This window comes from Panthera pardus, unplaced genomic scaffold, assembly GCF_024362965.1.
Source record: "Panthera pardus isolate Hobbes unplaced genomic scaffold, ASM2436296v1 HiC_scaffold_18, whole genome shotgun sequence".
Classification (NCBI taxonomy): Eukaryota; Metazoa; Chordata; class Mammalia; order Carnivora; family Felidae; genus Panthera; species Panthera pardus.
The window spans coordinates 13,119,935-13,137,050 of NW_026526743.1; the positions used below are offsets into that span (position 1 = coordinate 13,119,935).

At 53.9% G+C, this 17,116-nt stretch overlaps 1 protein-coding gene across 5 annotated transcripts in view; it reads right to left on the reverse strand.

Moving 5' to 3' along the window:
- Positions 1-2,290: 2,290 nt before the first annotated feature.
- GRIK5 (glutamate ionotropic receptor kainate type subunit 5) overlaps positions 2,291-17,116 on the reverse strand; it is a 57,934-nt gene continuing 43,108 nt past the window's right edge. For all 5 annotated transcript variants that reach the window (XM_053905856.1, XM_053905854.1, XM_053905853.1 and 2 more), the window contains 5 exons: positions 10,318-10,483; positions 8,799-9,024; positions 6,879-7,007; positions 6,663-6,784; positions 2,291-3,375 (listed from right to left, as the gene is read on the reverse strand). In XM_053905856.1, the coding sequence (XP_053761831.1) occupies positions 2,947-3,375; positions 6,663-6,784; positions 6,879-7,007; positions 8,799-9,024; positions 10,318-10,483 (1,072 nt within the window). In that variant the 3' untranslated portion in view covers positions 2,291-2,946. The remainder of the gene's footprint in view (positions 3,376-6,662; positions 6,785-6,878; positions 7,008-8,798; positions 9,025-10,317; positions 10,484-17,116) is intronic.

Consider the following 17,116-nt stretch of genomic DNA (forward strand, 5'->3'; position numbering starts at 1 on the left):
AGCTTCTTTGGCTTTCCCCAGCACCCAGAGCCTCGGCCCAATCCTGTACTCTGACCCATCCCCATCCCTCCCTGCTGTCCCTTGTTGCCATGGTAATAGGGAGGCCGAATATGCAGCAAAGGAGGCTGGGCCTGCAGACCTGGCCTGTCTCCATGGAGACTGGGGAAGGGGGGGGAGCCACATCTTCTAGCCCAGGTGGTTGGCGCCCAGGTCCCCTCTGCAATTCTGCCCCCTTCCTGGGGGCGTGTGTGGTGGGGGGAGGACCCATATCATCCCTCCCCCTCCCACACCTTGCCTGTTTCTGGCAGGGATGGGCCTGGACCATGGGGAAGGGGATGGGGGGACAGGGACAGAGATGCCTAATAGGGTGTTTGGATCCCTGGAGATTCTAGGCTCTCTCTCCTCCATTCTCCAGTTGTGCTGGGGGAGACCTTGGCCCCCCCACACGACACCCCAGATACAGGCTATGTCCCCCCCTTATGCACTCCCTCTTCAGACACTAGCCTGGTGAGACTGATGACTGTGCACCGTGCTCCCAGCGCGAGGCTCTGCGGAAGTTGAGGGGGAGGAGGGAAGACTTAGGAAGGTCACAGGGATGGACAGGGACAGGGGAGCTCAGTGAGAGAAACATAAGGAGAGACTTAAGAAGAAATAGACACAGTTCAGGAACAGATAGAGGCCGATACAGACAGACTGACAAAGACAGAGAGGCCAGCAAAGTCAGATGAGAAAACAGATGGAGGGAAACAGAGCAACAGAATTGCTCAGTGAAGGTGACAGAGAGACACAGGGACATAGAGAGCCAGGCAGAGACACATTTGGCAAACTGGGGAGACTCAGAGATAAGGACCCAGGAGATACTTGGAACAGAAATGGGGACAAGTGGGAGGACTCGGAAATGGGGAGAGACCTTAGGGATCAGCTGCATGGTATTGGGATCGAGAGTGGAGAGACCAGAAATCATATTCTAGTCACCTCAACACACAGAGTTCGGCCCAAGGGCAGAGACATTGATTCAAGTCTGTGCAGTTGATGTGCGGACCAACAGAGACACTGAGACCAGCTCACCCCCACACCTGTCCCGGAGGGGCACACACACAAGTGCCAGGGGCACAGAAGGGTCCAGGTGGAGACTGGGGGGGTCCTGTGTGTCAGGCGGGGTCTCCTGGGTGTGGCCTCCCCAAGGACCGAGAAGGCAGGCAGGCCCTGCAAGGGAGACAGGGCAGTGCGCTACAGTCGCGCCGGGCCGGTGCTGAACGGACAGCTCCCGGCTTCCGGCAGCGTGCCCGAGAGGAGGGCCCAGCCTCTCCTCTCCCCCACGCTGTCCCACTCAGTCTGGCTTCCCTCACCGCTCCGGCCCCCTCCTGTCTCCAACTAGTTGTCTTTGGCTTCTAGTCTCCAGCCTGTCTCTGTCCCACCTCATCTCTCCTTCTCTCAGCCCCAGTTCCCCAGGGTCTCTTAACTTTCCTGCTTCATCTGTCTCTCCGTCTGTCTCATCCCTCTCGTCCCCTTCTCCATTCTACCTCACCTCATCACGGTTTGTCTCTGTCTCTCCCCGCCTTTGCCCTCTACTCCTACTCTCTACTCCTCCCTCTCTGCCCCCCTCCTTGTTTCTCCCCAGCTCTCCCTCTCCCCCACCCCTGCCCCATCTTTTCCTCACCCCACCTCTCCATCTCTCCCCCTTCTACTCGGCCTCGTTATGGCTCTCGCTGTGTGACCTTCACTCGTCCTTTCTCAGCTGCAGTTTCCAGTGGAAACCTCCAGCGGGGCGGGGGAAGGCGGAGACAGAAAGCAGACCCACCCCTCTCCCCCGCTCAACCAGTCCTTCAGCCACCCCCAGTCTACTGGGATTTCTCACTTCCTCTCCTGGGGACTGGGGAGGTACATTTTCAGCCGAAACACAGGGTCAGAGTCACAGACAGGTGGAGATGGCCCCACGGACGTATGTACACACACAGGCACACAATTAACAAGTTACCAAATCACCCTGGCCCAAGCACACACCTGCCACTTGCGTGGCCACCCCAGGCAGGGTCACACTGAGCAGTTCACTCACCCTCCCCTTCCCCCAACCCCATCTGGTTTCTGTCTTTCTGTGTCTCCGTTCCCTGGTGTCTCCTCCTCTCCAGATCCCTGCATCTCTCTCCATCTGTCTCAGGGTCTCTGTCGCAGCCTCCTTCTGTCCTGAGAGAAGGTCAGTGGAGAGGGGCCAGCTGCCAGGACCTGGGCTAACCTGCTGGCTGAGGGCAGGGCCCAAGGGTGGAGAGAGTCCAGGAGTGACCATCCAGTGTGTGGTTCTCAGCAGACTCCCTGGGGAGCCCGAGCCTTTAATGCCCTCATACCTCCAGGAAATGAGACCCAGGTATCCCCAGTTTTTGGGGTTTTGTTCTTTTTTTATTCCAACAGGGACTGGGGTGTGGCAGGGGGAGGGACAGGGGCCCAACTGACCTCCTCCCTGGGGGGTGTCTCATAGAAATTCCGAGGTTTCTCCCCAAAAAAAAGAGAGAAAGAGAAGAGTTGAGGGGCGCCAGGGGACACCCATATGCCCAGAGGCCCTCCCGTCCTCCAGAAGTGGGGAGGGCTGTGTCAAGTCTTGGGGAGCCTGAGCAGTCCCAGGATGGGGCTCTCCTCGCGGACTGCTTTCCGCTTCCGGAACGGCCCCGCAGTCCCCGGCCCCCGGAGTCCTCGATTCCTGCGCTCCTCCTATCCGCAGGGGGGTTGGGGGGGTGGGCGCAGTGCGGGGTCCGCGGCACCCTCTGGCAAGTCCACTAGGGGGCGCAGGAAGGCTCCGGAGCCGGGCCTCGGACGACACCGTGAGCCGAAGGCAAAATCGCGGCGTCCGGAGCACCGGGGCACAAGTCCCGTCCCTCGCCCGCTGGGGAAGCGGGGGCGGCCCGGGCTCCGTCCCTGCGGTCAGTCCCGCCGCCAGCCCGGCTCCGCCCGTGGTCACTCGTGTTCGGCCAGCTCGCGGGGGCCTGCGGGGCCTGGCCGCGGCCGGGGCGGGCTGGTGGCTTCGGCGGGGGCGCCTAGGCCACGCGGGGGCGCGCCGGCCCCGGACGCCCGCAGCGCCTGGATGCGCCGACACTCCTGGCAGACGCGCACGTGGGTGCAGGGCGTAGGGGCGGGGGGCCGGGCCCCGCCGGGCGGCCCCGGGTCGTCCAGGAGGCGCTGGGGGCCCCCGTGCGCGCCGCCCGCATCCCCGCCCGCGCCGGCCGAGTAGAGCTTGCCGTTGCTGAGGCGCATCTCGCGGACCGCGCGCAGCGACAGCAGGGCCCGGCTCGCGCCGCCTGGGCGCCGGCGCCGGCGGGAACGCGACGTCTTGCGGCAGGACACCGCGTGCCGCAGCTCCTGCAGCATCTCCTGGCACACCGACACCTGTGGGCGGCGCAGGGCGGGGCGCGGTGGTCACGGTCCGTCGCTCGCTCTCCTCGCCGCCGCCCCCTCGCCTGGCTTCTGCGTCCTCTTTCCCTTCTCTGCCTCGGCCCCCACCCCCCCGCGCCGCCGGGCTCCACTCCTCCCCTCCCCTCCCCTCTTAGCCTCCACTTTTCGCGCTTTTCGCGTGCTCTGTCTCACCTCTCAGCCTCTCTCTCTTCTCCCGTCCTCGGGTTTCTCCCTGAGCCTGCCCTCGCCTCCTATCCAAGCCCCTGTCTTTCCCTTTCTTGTCATTCCAAAGTCTCCGACTCCCTCCGGCTTGTTTTCCATCTTCTGCCTCTAACTCATGCTACCAACTATGGCAAGACCTATTTACTGAGCGCCTGCTGTGTGCAGGGACCAAAACAGGAAGTCCCTGCCCTCGTGGAGGTTGTATTCCAGCGTGCAGAGACAAAACTAACAAAAATGTAAATGCAGGGAGTATGTTAGCCCGTGATGAGTGCTGGGGAGAATAAAATTGGCAAGAGGTGGGGACCGATACTGCATCTGGAGTAGGATATTAGGGAAGATGCACCAGGAAGACCTTCAGTAAGACTGCAAGGCTGTGCAGGACAAAGGTGCCAAAAGGGAACCGGGTGGTTTGTGGGAGGAACCACAAGCAGGGGCAGGGTTGCTGGAGTGAGGTTCCCAGGGGAGAGAGAAGGCAAGGTCGAAGAGCAATGGGGCCCACAGGCCACTGTAAGGGTCTGGCTTTTATTCTGAGTCAGGTGGGAGGCACTGGGGACCCTTAAGTAGAGGACTGCTGTACACAGGATCTCCCTGGTGCTGTGCTGAGAACAGACGGAGGAGGCCAAGGGCGAGCTGAGTGGCAGTGGCCAAGGAGGTGAGAAGGGGCTGGATTCTGGGTGTATTTTGAAGGTGGAGCCGAGAGGACTGGCTGAGAGATCCAAGGGAGGCATGAGACAGAGGGGAGAGCCAAGGGTAATCACATCTTGGTCTGAGCAAGGAGAATGACAACGTTGCCTGGTGCGTGGGCAGGAGCTCTGCCTTGGCCATGTGATGTTAAGTGGGTTACCTGTCAGACGTCCATGGGAAGATCAGAGTTCACAGACCCTGGGTCCAGGGAGAAGTCCCTGTGAGGGATCCTCACTGGGGGTTATGGCAGGCGGCTCCCTAGAGTCCTGCCCTCCAGTGTTCCCACCCTGTGTGGTCCCCTCTGCCTTTATATCAGGGCTGCTGTGTGACCAACAGAATACGGCTGGTGGCTTCTGCTGGGTTGGCCCTTGGATCACTTGCTCTGGGGCAAGCCAGCCCAGCCGCCACGGCGTGAAGACACCCAAGGAGCCCTACGGAGAGGTCCCTGTGGGAGGGACTGAGGCCTCCTGTCAGCTGCCATTGAGTGTGTATGTTCCCCATGTTCTTTATTCTATCCTAGGATGTTTTGACACAGAGAAAACCTTGCTGGTCAGGGAGAGAGGGGCCTTTCCACAGCTAGATTCTTAGGGATAGCAGAGGGCTGAGAGCCCACCTTTCATATGCAAACCAACCGATCCCAGCTTGTACCCCCACCCTCCAGCTTAAGCTGACTCTCACACCAGGCTGCCCTAAATCATCCAGGATCAGGTACACATAGCCACAGACCACCCTCTAGCCCTGAGCCCACCGACATTATCCACACTAGCCAGTTCTAAGCTGTTTTGCGTGCCCGGTGCCCCGGCGCCGTCTGTGGCCTAGGCTTTCAGCTCTGGTTCCTGACCAAAACCTGGTGCTTCCCCTGTGGCCCTACGTGAGTGGCATCACCCCCTCCTGGAAAATGTAATAAAAATCTTCTTTCGGTGGCATTGGCCTCTCTGTGTCATCACTTAGTCACCTCCATAAATCAAAATCCTGCAAGTACATTTGGAGACAATACGCCACCTTGGAAGTGGACCCTCTGGGTCCAGGCAAGCCTTCAGCCAACATCATGACCATGACCTCACCAGAGACCTTGGCAGCCAGAACCACCCGGCTAAGCTGCTCTGTAAACTGATGTAAGTTTGCTGTTTTGAGCTGCTGAATCTTAGGAATGTTACGTGGTAATAGACAGCTAGTAAAGGTCATCAGTATAGCGGTGGTCTTACAAACCATTTGGCTGGATGGGGTCACCAAGGGGTGGAGGAAGACACAGAAGAGTCCAGGACGGAGCCCTAGAACCCCTCAACAAAGGACGGGCCACAGAGGAAGGAGAAAGGGGGGGCGTAAGCATGAAGAGAGGGTTTTGAGGCGAGAGCTCAGCTGTGCCAAAGCCCATCACTACCTCACATATGACGAGGCCTGAGACCTGGGCTGGATTTGGGCCTGGGTCACTGGTGACAAGCAGCTTCAGTGGGGATGTGGATGGGAGTGTGTCGGAGACTAGATGCAGCACAGGAACTGACGCAGCAGAAAGACACTCTTTCAAGGTTCTACGGTTAGGGGAGGAGGGGGCGTGGTGGCCAGGAAGGGAAGCGGGGTCAAGAGAAATTTCTGGAAGATGGGAAAGATGATAGTACATCTGTATCCTGACAGCCTTGATCCAACAGAGAGGAGGAAACTGATGGTGGGCGGAGGGAGCAAAGAACCGCTGAGGGATGTCCTTGGGGGGGCGAGAGAGGAGATGGGGGCACAGGGGAGGGTGCCTCAGCTGGAATTATGGGTATTCCCTCGGAGTAACCGACAGGGCGAGTGGAGAAAGACAGGTGCGTGGATGTGGAGAGGTCTGTATGCTCTCCTCTAACTCCTCCGCTTTTCTCAGGGAAGTGGAAGTAAGGTCAACAGCCAAGGTGAGGAGGGGGAGGGGGCTGGGGCCTGGAGAGGCGGAGGGGGACCCGTGAGGGAGCGAAGGGGCACGAGTGGAAATGGAGGAGTGTCACTGGGCAGCACCGGCCCCGTGGAGCTGGGACCAGCCAGCAAGCCGGCTGTCTTCCAGCCGCACCCGCTGCCTTTATGTCACTTCTCAGTTCTCCTTGCTTTACCCCCTGCCCCTCCCCACTCCTTCTCCCCAGCCCTTCTTTCCCCTGCATCCTCACCTCTGCCCATGCCCGCTTTCCCTCTGGCTTTCCTCACGCCCGGCTTCCCTCTCCCTTCTGTCCATATGCACCTCTCCTCGGACCCCCTTTGCCCCTGGGGGCTCTCGGATCCTCTCTGCGCCCTGCTCCTGGCCCCTCACTGCTCCTAGTCCCCCTCCAGGAAGGCTACCAATGCCACAGTCTCCATGACCCTCCGCCCCTGACACCCCCCTTCTCCCCCACGCCCTCTGCCAGCCTCCTCACCTCTTCGGACTCTGCCGACCTCCGTGTGGACCATATGAATTCCATGACCGCCACGAAGACGGCAATGATGAGGCCACAGATGAGCACGACAAAAATGCCACCAATGTTCTCCATGCCCAGACCTGGGGGTTGAGGGGGAAGTCACAGGGTGGGGGCTGCGTGGGCACGGGGGCTTCAGAGGGCTTCGGGATGGGCGTGGGGTGTGGGGGAGCTGACCTTTAGCTCGATGATCCTCCTCCTTGGGGCACCGGCCCCCCTCCCACCACTTGCGCTTCAGGATCTCCAGCCGGTTGTTCTCCTGAAGCTGCAGGATGGCCAGGGTGATCTCATCCCGGAACGGGGAGCCTGCACCGGACGGACAAGGGGGTGGACTGGCCGTCGGGGCCCCGGAGCCCTGCCCACCCAACCCCCAACTGCCCCCTCACCACGACCCTTCCTCCTGCCTCCACCGCATCCCCGGGGCTCTTCCCCCTCTACCTGCGAGTCTGACCACTGCTTGCCACCTCCGCTGCCACCACCCTGGGCTGGGCCCCCACTAGGCCTCATGTCACATTTGTCACCGTCCCCTCCCTGCCGTGCCCCTCACCTCCCCCCACCAGCCAGAGGGACAACTTCAGAAACAGTCATAGAGCTCGCCTCTCTCGTGCTCAAAATTCTCCAATGGCTTCCCGACGCAGAGAGCACCAGGTCCTTCCCTCGGCCTCGAGATCTGGGGTCCACTGGCCCCGCCACCTGAGGCTCCTGCTGCCCCCGAGGCTCTCTGTGCCAGCCACACCGGCCTCCCGGCTGTGCCTCGAGTCCTCCAGGCACAGTCCCACCTCAGGATCTCTGCCTGGAACGTTCCTTCCCTCCTGTCACTCAGGCCTCTGCTCGCATGGTGCCTCCTCAAGGGGTCTTCTCCAATGACCTTCACTTAAAATGGCACCAAGCACCCCCTTCCTGTCAGTCCCTTCCCCTTACTTCACCTCAGAGCAGTTATCACCACCTGACATCACTTTATAAAGCTGCGTGTTTATCGTGTCCTTGCCGTCTGCGCCCCTGGTCGAAGGCAGGAGGCTGGGGGCTTCGCGGCCCCCTGCTGTGGTCTTCCAGCACAGTGCGTGCCACACACAGTAGGGCATCAGGCAATCTGCTCAGTGAATGAATCTCTAGCCACCTCTCTCCTCCCTACCCTCGGATTCTCTCCTCAAACCATCCTTCCGTCCCAAACACCCCACACGTGTCCCGTCCTGTCATTTCCTCAGTCACCACACCTCTTCAGCATTTCCCAGGTGCCAGAAACTAGGGACATGGGTAGGTGGAGTCATTAGTATTCAGCAGCCCCTACGATGTGCCGGGTTTGTAGACCCTTGGTTAAGGGACATTAATTCAAGTCCCTCATGATCCTGGTATTACCGGGTGTTACCACCCCCATTTTCTGGACCAGGCAGGTGACATTCCTGCCTAAGGTCATGCACGGAGTCGGGGGGGTGGTGTGGAGCTGGGATTTGAATCCAGGTCGGTGTGACTCCAGAGCCCGTCCCCCCGAAGCACCGGGCTACGTGCTTCCCTGGCACAGGGAAGCTGCTAAGACTGGAGGTCATTTGTTACGCAGTAATAGATAACTAACACAGTAGTCATCAGCAGATAGATGGATTTAAAGGTCAAAATGTCAAGATTTGGTGATAAAATTGCTGGGTTTCCAGCACTGAGCCCTGAAAAAGCATGTCCAAGTCTCCCAGGCAGACCCATCCCTGCCCCCGTCCCTTCCATCATCTATATTCTGAGCACCTGCTCTGAGCTGGGCTGTGGGCTCCGTGCAGAGACTGTAAGGTACATAAACCCAGGTCTTCCCCCTCAAGGGGTCCTCGGGCCAAAGGGGAAGGGGGCAAGTGTCATGGCCTGCAAGTACTGGGCTGTGCACAGTCACACGGGATTCTCCCAACAGCCATGGAGGGCTGGAACTGACTGCTGCCAGGCCCGTGTTTGCGGGTTGAATGCAGAGGCTCAGAATGGCGGTGACATTCGCCCAAGGCCACGCACAACATAACCGGCCTGCCACAGGGAGGGCCTGGCCCAGTCCTGGGCCGGCTCACATGGCTTGGTTTCGGATACCCAGGGCCCCCTCCACATTCCCCAGCCCCAAGGCTGCCATACCCAGTGGCATGCCGATGCCGTAGCCCTTGGTGTCGAGGAGGCCCCCGATCTGGGTGAGGTTGCAGTTGAGACGCCGGTGGTACTCGTTCATGGTGGACTCGAGCAGGAAGGCGTAGCGGGAGTTGAGAACACGCGCGATGCCTTCTTCCGTGCTCTTGACAAACACACTGGGCTGCTTCGACTGCATGTAGTTCCACATACGCTGGTACGTCTGGTACCGTGAGTTCTGGGAGGAGGAGGGGACGCGGGGAAGTCAAGTGAGGGTCTTTCCACCCCCTGCATTTCCCCTGAACCCTGTCCCCTGCCCTCCAGGAAGTCTCTGTCAACTGGAAAGAGCGAGGAGACCAGAGGAAGGCAGGAAGAGCCAAAGTCAGAGGAGAGGGACAAGACAGATTGCTCAAGGTCAGGTCCAAGCCATCTGCACGCCCACCAGGCCAGCGAGGGCCCTGAGGACAGAAGGCTTGGGAAGAAGGAGCCATGGTCTATTCTTTAGCCCCTCTTCTCTCTTCCACCCCTGGGCCTGGCTCAGCCTGACACCCAGCCCTGTCTTCCGAGCGCTCCCAGGCCTTATGCACAGAAGCTCAACCGCAAATTTACCCAGGGCCCAGCCTGGGTCGGGGAGACCTGCAGCATGCCAAATAGGACCATTTACTTCCTTTAGGCCCTGCAGGAACCTTCTGGCGAATGCCCCACGCTGTCCCAGTTAGAGCCCCTAGGGAGAGGCCTGTGGAGGCCAAGCTGGGGATGACCACCCCCGTCACTACTCCTGACACACGCCTTCCTTCTCTTATCTGATGTTCAGACGCTGCTCTTCCTATGTGCCCCACAGTCCCCTCCCCAGGGCTCAGCCACCTCCCAAACCTACTTCTCTATTTTTCCCAGCTGCAAACTGGTCCCACGACCCACCAGCGAGACCTCCTCTCCTTCATGCTTCAACCAGTGGCCCCTGCCCAGCTCCAGCCTCCCTCAGACCATTAGTCTACCCCTGTTTGCCCCAGAGGGAACTTTCAGCTCTAAACAGGTCACCCCTGCCCAGTAACTATTCCCACCTCCCCACTTACAGGTCCTAATCTCAGCCCTATCTTGGCATTTAGGGCCTCTACGGTCACTCAAGCCTCCTTGCCGGGCTTGCTTTCCTTTGATTCTTTCCCACCACCCCATAATACACAGGGACACACACCTTTCATCTTGAAGGGCCTTGCCTTCCTCTCTGCTGGCCCATTTTCCCAGGCCTGACCCTTCTAGCAGCCTCCATGACCCCATCTGGCCCATCTAGCACTGATACAACATTAGATCCCTTATCTGCCTCCCTTCTGTTCCCTGGGGCGAAAGTCCAGTTTCTCCAGCCAGACAGCAACACTCCCTGTGACCCCACAAGTGTGTCTTCTGCTTCTCAGCTTCCCTGACTGTCATGACAATCAATCCCCCTGACCCAGGAGGCCCTGCCCAGCCCCACCCTGGGCAGCTATGCACGATGGGGATACCAACACCAAGCCTGGGCAACTTCAAAGGCCCCCACCTGAAAGAAGGTCATGGTGGAGCCAGCATGGATGGTGCCATACTCAATGTTGGTCTGGTCTGCCAGGTCATCAGCTGACTCCACGGGCACCTCCATGCGCTGCACGGTGAGGAAGGCAGCCAGGTTGGCCGTGTAGGAAGAGATGATGATCAAGGTGAAGGCCCACCTGAGGGGGAGAAGGAGCGAGCTACAGTCTGGAGGCCCTCGCCCCCTGCCACCCTCCCACTGTGGCCATGCACCCTGTTGGTGGTGCCACTCTTAATGACCTCAGCATCTAGAAGGCTCAGTGACTGCTGACTAGTGGGAAGGCTGGAAGCACCGATTCTAGAGCCAGACTCCCTGGGTTTAATACTGCTTCCAGAGATTTCCACTTTCAGATCTAAGAGAATAAGATATCCTGAAAATACCCTCCCACCATCAACAACTAGAAAATTAGACAGAATATAGAAAACTATTTAAAGACATAGGACAATAGGCATCACAGGACTGTAATCCCTTAGGAAAAAAAAGCAACGAAGTGAGACTTATCGTTGCCCAGGCTGTCTGGCTGAATTTAGTTTATAGAGTGAGGTGCCAGAAAGGGAAACCCAAACAGTCTGGCAATCTCATGAGTTGCAGAGGTGGAGACCAGAGAGGCCAAGGTGGCTAAAATTTGTGGGACAGGGAACCTAAGAAGAGGGAGCTGCACAGAGAGAAAGGATTCCAGAAATGTGCACAGAGTCCCCTTGAGTCTTTGGCTGAATATCAATCTGTGTACACATAGGGTGGAACTCTAAGGGGCCAGAGAAGAACCGCTTTCAAAGACAGAACAATTCCTAGGGTTTGCACAGGGCTGGGAACCTTTTGAGATCTCTCCAGCCTGAGGAGCGAGATCTGACCGAACAGATGAGACATTCAGTAGAGACCCCAAAGGACAACATATTACAAATAGAGTTAAGTCAGCCCTAGAATAAAGACTATGCCAGATCTCTAACAGCTTTAAAAAACAGGCCTGGAAAGGATCAAAATTATCCACAAGGAATTTAACTGCCCGCCAGAGAACGTCCAAGACTCTTTAAAGTAATACATTCAACAATGTAAAACAATGTAAAATTCAAAATGTCTGTTATCCAATAAAAAATTACCAGATAGGGGTGCCTGGGTGGCTCAGTCGATTAAGCAACTGACTTCGGCTCAGGTCATGATCTCACGGTTTGTGAGCTCGAGCCCTGGATGGGGCTTTGTGCTGACAGCTCAGAGCCTGGAGTCTGCTTGGGATTCTGTGTCTCCCTCTCTCTCTGCCCCTCCCCCACTCACACTCTGTCTCTCTCAAAAATAAATAAACATAAACATGTCTTTGCTCCATGTGCATCCAAGTTTCCATCTAGCATTAGATGGAAGAACTTTTACATGAAGAACTTCCCATAACTTTTCCTTTGCTTTTAAAAAAGATTTCATTTTCATTTAAAAAATTTTTAAACATTTATTTATTTTTTGAGAGACAGAGACAGAGTGTGAGTGGGGGAGGGGCAGAGAGAGAAGGAGACACTGAATCCGAAGCAGGCTCCAGGCTCTGAGCTGTCAGCACAGAGCCCGACAGGGGCTCGAACTCACCAACCATGAGATCATGACCTGAGCCGAAGTGGGAAGCTTAAACTGACTGACCCATGCAGGCGCTCCAGAAAGATTTTATTTTTAAGTAATTTCCATACCCAACGTGGGGCTCGAACTCACGACCCAAGATCAAGAGGTGCACACTCTTCTGACTGAGCCATCCAGGCACCCCCGTCCCCAAAATAACATCTCTTGAAGTGCAGGCCTGCTGGCAATTAATTCTCCCAGCTTTTGTTTGTATGAAACATTTGTTAGTGGATCTTTGAAGGATCTTTTTGATGGATATAGAATACTAGATTGACAGGTTGTTTTTCCCTTTCAGCACATTTGTGCATTGTCTCCTGGCTTGCATACTCTCTGACAAGAAGTCTGTTGTCACTGTTATTTGATTCTTGCGTGTGTCGTCCGCCACCCCCCCCCCCCACCGCCTTCTGGCTGCATCAAGACTCTCTCTTTATCACGGGTTTTCAGCAGTTGATTATAATGCGCCTTGAAGTGCTTTGTGCGTATGTGTGTTTATCCTACGTGGGTTTTATAGAGTTTCTTAGATCTGCAAGTTTATAATTTTCATCAAATTTGAAAAAGTTTTCACCATTACTTCTTCAAATTTTTTTTTTTCCTGTTACTCCTTTTTTCTCCTCTCCTTATGGAACTTCAATCACTTATGCAAGACCACTTGCTATTTTATTCCTCAGGCCACTTAGACTTTGTGCCCATTGTCAGTCATTTTTTCCCACTGTGACTTCCATTTGGATTCTATTCTGTCTATTCTATTCTATTGCTGTCTTCCAATTCTCTTTTCTCTTCTGCTGCAGTGTCTGATCTGTATAAACCATTCCAGTAAAATTTCCCATTCAAATGTTGTATATTTCATCTCTACAAGTTCCACTTGCTCCTTTTTTATATTTCTCTCTGCATTGCACTCAGGTTTTTCTTTATATCCTTGAGCATTCTGAATATATCTATAACAGCTCTTTAATACCCTCATCTGCTAGTTCCATCATTCTGCCAATTCTGGGTCTGTTTCAAATGAGTGACTTCTCTCTCACAGTTTCCTGTACCTTTGTATATCTGGTATTTTTTTTTATTTAAAAAATTTTAAATGTTTATTTACTTTTGAGAGAGAAAGAGACAGACTGTGAGCAGGGGAGAGGCGGAGAGAGAGGGAGACACAGAATCCAAAGCAGGCTCCAGGCTCTGAGCTGTCAGCACAGAACCTGACATGGGGATCAAGTCCATGAACCATGAGATCATGACCTGAGCCTAAGTCAGATGCTTAACTGACTGAACCACCCAGGCACCCCCTCTTTATTTTTTTAAAGATTTTATTTTTAAGTAATCTCTACACCCAATGTGGGGCTCAAACTCACAAACCCAGAATCAAGACTTGCAAGTTCCAGGGGTGCCCAGGTAGCTCAGTTAGGTCTCCGACTTCAACTCAGGTCATGATCTCGCAGTTTGTGAGTTTGAGCCCCGTATCGGGCTCTGTGCTGACAGCTCAGAGCCTGGAGCCTGCTTTGGATTCTGTGTCTCCCTCTCTCTCTGCCCCAGTCCTGCTCATGCTCTGTCTCCCTGTGTCTCTCAAAAATGAATAAAAGTTAACAATTTTTTAAATAAATAAATAAACATAAAAAAAAAGACATTTACTGTTTAAGCAAATACACACACATACACTCCTAATATATTATGGGGCTCTTAAGACAAGTAGAAATAATCTATATGACAAGAGTAGCTCAAAGGATAGGAGGAGAGATGGGAGCATACTGTCATAAGGATCTCCATCTTATGTGAAGTCGTACAATGTTACTTGAAAGTATTTTGTAATCAATTAAAGATGCATATCGTAAACCCAAAGCAGCTACTAAGAAAAATTTAAAAAGAAGTATGCTATTGAAGTATGCTTCAATGGTAGACATGAAACAGAATCCTAAATATCTCAATAAATCCAAAAGAAGGTAGGAAAAGAGGGAAAAAGGAATCAAAAGAGATGGAACAAATTACAAATAAATAGCAAGTTGGCAGATTTAAACCCAACTGTTACAGTAATTACATTAAAGGTAAATGGTCCCAACCAAGGGCTGGCAAACGATGGCCCACAGGCCAAATCTGTCTTGCTATCGGCTTTTGCCCAGCCCGCAGGCTAAGAATGGTTTTCACATTTTTAAATGTTTAAAAAGAAATTGAAGAGTATTACTTCAAGACACGTGACATATAAAATTCTATTTTCAGTGTCAATGTCCATAAATAAAGTTTTATTGGAACACAGCCACACTCATTCATTTATGTATCGTCTATGGCTGCTTTCACAATACAGTCAGAGCTGATTAGTTGTGACAGAGACCGGATGGCCAACAAAGCCTAAACTATATACTATTTGGCCCAATACTGACAAAGTTTGCCAACCCCTGCTCCAAGACCTAAGTACATGCTGCCTATAAGAAACCCACTTTAGGGGTGCCTGGATGGTTCAGTGGGATAAGCGTCTGGCTCTTTTTTTTTTTTTTTATAACATTTATTTATTGTTGAGAGACAGAGAGAGACAGAGCATGAGCATGGGAGGGGCAGAGAGAGGAGACACAGAGTCCGAAGCAGGCTCCAGGCTCTGTGCAAACAGCTCAGAGGGGCTCGAACCCACAAACTGCGAGATCATGACCTGAGCCAAAGTCGGATGCTTAACCGACTGAGCCTCCCCGGAGCCCCATCTGACTCTTGATTTCAGCTCAGATCATGATATTGTGGTTCGTGGGATTAAGCCTCTCATCGGGCTTTGTGCTAAGTGTGGAGCCTGCTTGGGATTTTCTCTCTCTCTCTCTCTCTCTCTCTCTCTCTCTCTCTCTCTGCCCCTCCTCTGCTGTGTGCACCCAGGCACCTGCTGGCTCACTCTCTCTCAAGATAAATATAAATAAACTAAACAAACAAAAAAAAGAAACCACTTTAAATATAATGATCTGGGGCATCTGGGTGGCTCAGTCAGTGAAGAGTCTGACTCTTGATTTCAGCTCAGGTCATGATCTCATGGTTTGTGGGTTTGAGCCCTGCATTAGGCTCTGTAATGACAGTGCAGAGCCTGCTTAGAATTCTTTCTTTCTCTCACTTTCCCTCTCCCCCTCCCCCACTCATGTGCCCTCTCTCTCTCCCCCTAAAAAATATACATACATACATACATACATACATACATACATACATACATAAAATGATCCAGGTAGGTTGGAAGTGAAGGGATGGGAAAAGATATGCTACACCAACACTAAGCACGAAGAAGCTGGGGTAGCTATGTTAATATCAAATACAAGTAACTTCACAGCAGGCATATTACCAGGAATAAAGAGGGGGCATTATACAATGACAAAGGGATCAATTCATCAAGACAACATAACAATCCTAAACATTTATGTACCTAATTACAGAGCTTCAACATTCATGAAGCAAAAACTGTTAGAACTGAAAAGAGAAATAGACACAATTTCTCCACAATTACAGGTGGAGATTGCAACACCCCTCTCTCAATAATTGATAGAACAGGCAGACAGAAAATCGGTATGGATATAGAAGCCTTGAACAACGCTATCAACCTACTGGCCCTAATTGCCATTTATAGCACACTGCGCCCACTGACAGCACGTTCTATGCAAATGCACACAGAACACTTACCAGGATAGACCATATGCTGAGCCATGAAACAAGTCTCAATAAATTTCAAAGGATGAAAATCCTACAGAGAATATTCTGACCACAACGGAACTGAACAAGAAATCAATAACAGAAAGATCTCTGGAAAATCCCCAAATCCTGGGTCTATCACTGCCTAGCTGTGTGACTTTGGACTCACCTGTGAGCTAAGACAGTCACAGGCTGCCCCTCACAGGGCTGTGGGAAGAGTGAGCCACATCTGACACAGAAGGAGCACCGTGCGTGTGTGCGCTCACTATCTTGGTGACTTGGGAGAAGAGGCACCCACTGGCCTTGCGATGGAGCCCAAGAGCAACCACTTGTCTTACCCTGACCCTTTCTGGCCTCCTGCCTGGCAGGTGAGCGTGGCCGGGCTCCCTGCAGATAGTCCAGATCTGTGGGCCATGAAGACAGGGAGGGGCTTGGAGAGCCTCCCAGACCCACTCACCCCCTCCAGCAGATAGTAACAAACACAGCAGCTAACCTTTGCCGAGCACGCATGTACAGCGCTGTGCTAGGCCCTGGGGTGGGGTGGAATAGAGGACAGAGGGATGAATAATATAGCCTCCAGCAAAAGAAAATCAAAACCCGACACGCAAAGACCCAGGGTCTGACACAACTCTCCAGAAACCAAGTCCCTTCAAACCCACTGCAAGGGCCAATGTCATTCACTCAAGACAAAACTGTTCAGTGCCTAATACATAGCAGGTACCACCTTGACCCCAAGGATACAGCGTGGCTGACTGGTGATAATGACTGGGCAGGGGCGGGGGGGGGGGCGCTCACAGGGACAGAGCAGGGGGACACAGATGGGGAGCCTGAATTGGAAGCAAGGATGTGCACTCCATTTTGGACAAGCTATTTTGGGGATGCCTGTAGAGCACACATGGGGAGGGTCTGGAGGTGAGGACTTGGTAAGCATCAGTTACAAAATGCAAGGGGAACCAGGGCTGGATGAGAAGGCCTCGGAGAGTACAGAGTGGTGGCCCCCCGGCAGGGAGAGCCCCCTGGGAGGCGTCTGAGGAAGACGCGTGGGTAGGTGTTGGGCACTCTAGTGGCTCCTGGTGTTGTTGGGTGGGGGCAGGTGTCCAGCAATGCAGTCCAGTCTAAACAACAGGGAAAATCCAGTACCTGACTCTGACCCTCACTCCTTGGTAGACAAAAGCCAAAAAAATGTCTGCATGGTTAAAACAGAAACCGAAATTTCTAGAAACGCGTGCATTGTTCAGATTGAGGAACAACCAGATGTTCTTGTGTTTGAAAGTTTGCCAAGAACCCCTCACCGGTTTGGAGCTCAGGCCTCTGACACAGCAGCCCTGCTCACGGTATCTGAGTCACCGAATCAAGACTCTTGGAACAATTGTGTTAGTAAATCGCCACGTGCATGGTGATTTGTGTTTGTGCAAACACACTCATTTACCGAATAGCTCAAATCGTCATGTCTCAGGTGTCCACATGATTCTATTAAATGGTCTCCCTTCTCGTAATTTCCAATGTACCCATTACAAGCGAATGCAGCCACCTGACTCCCGCGTTC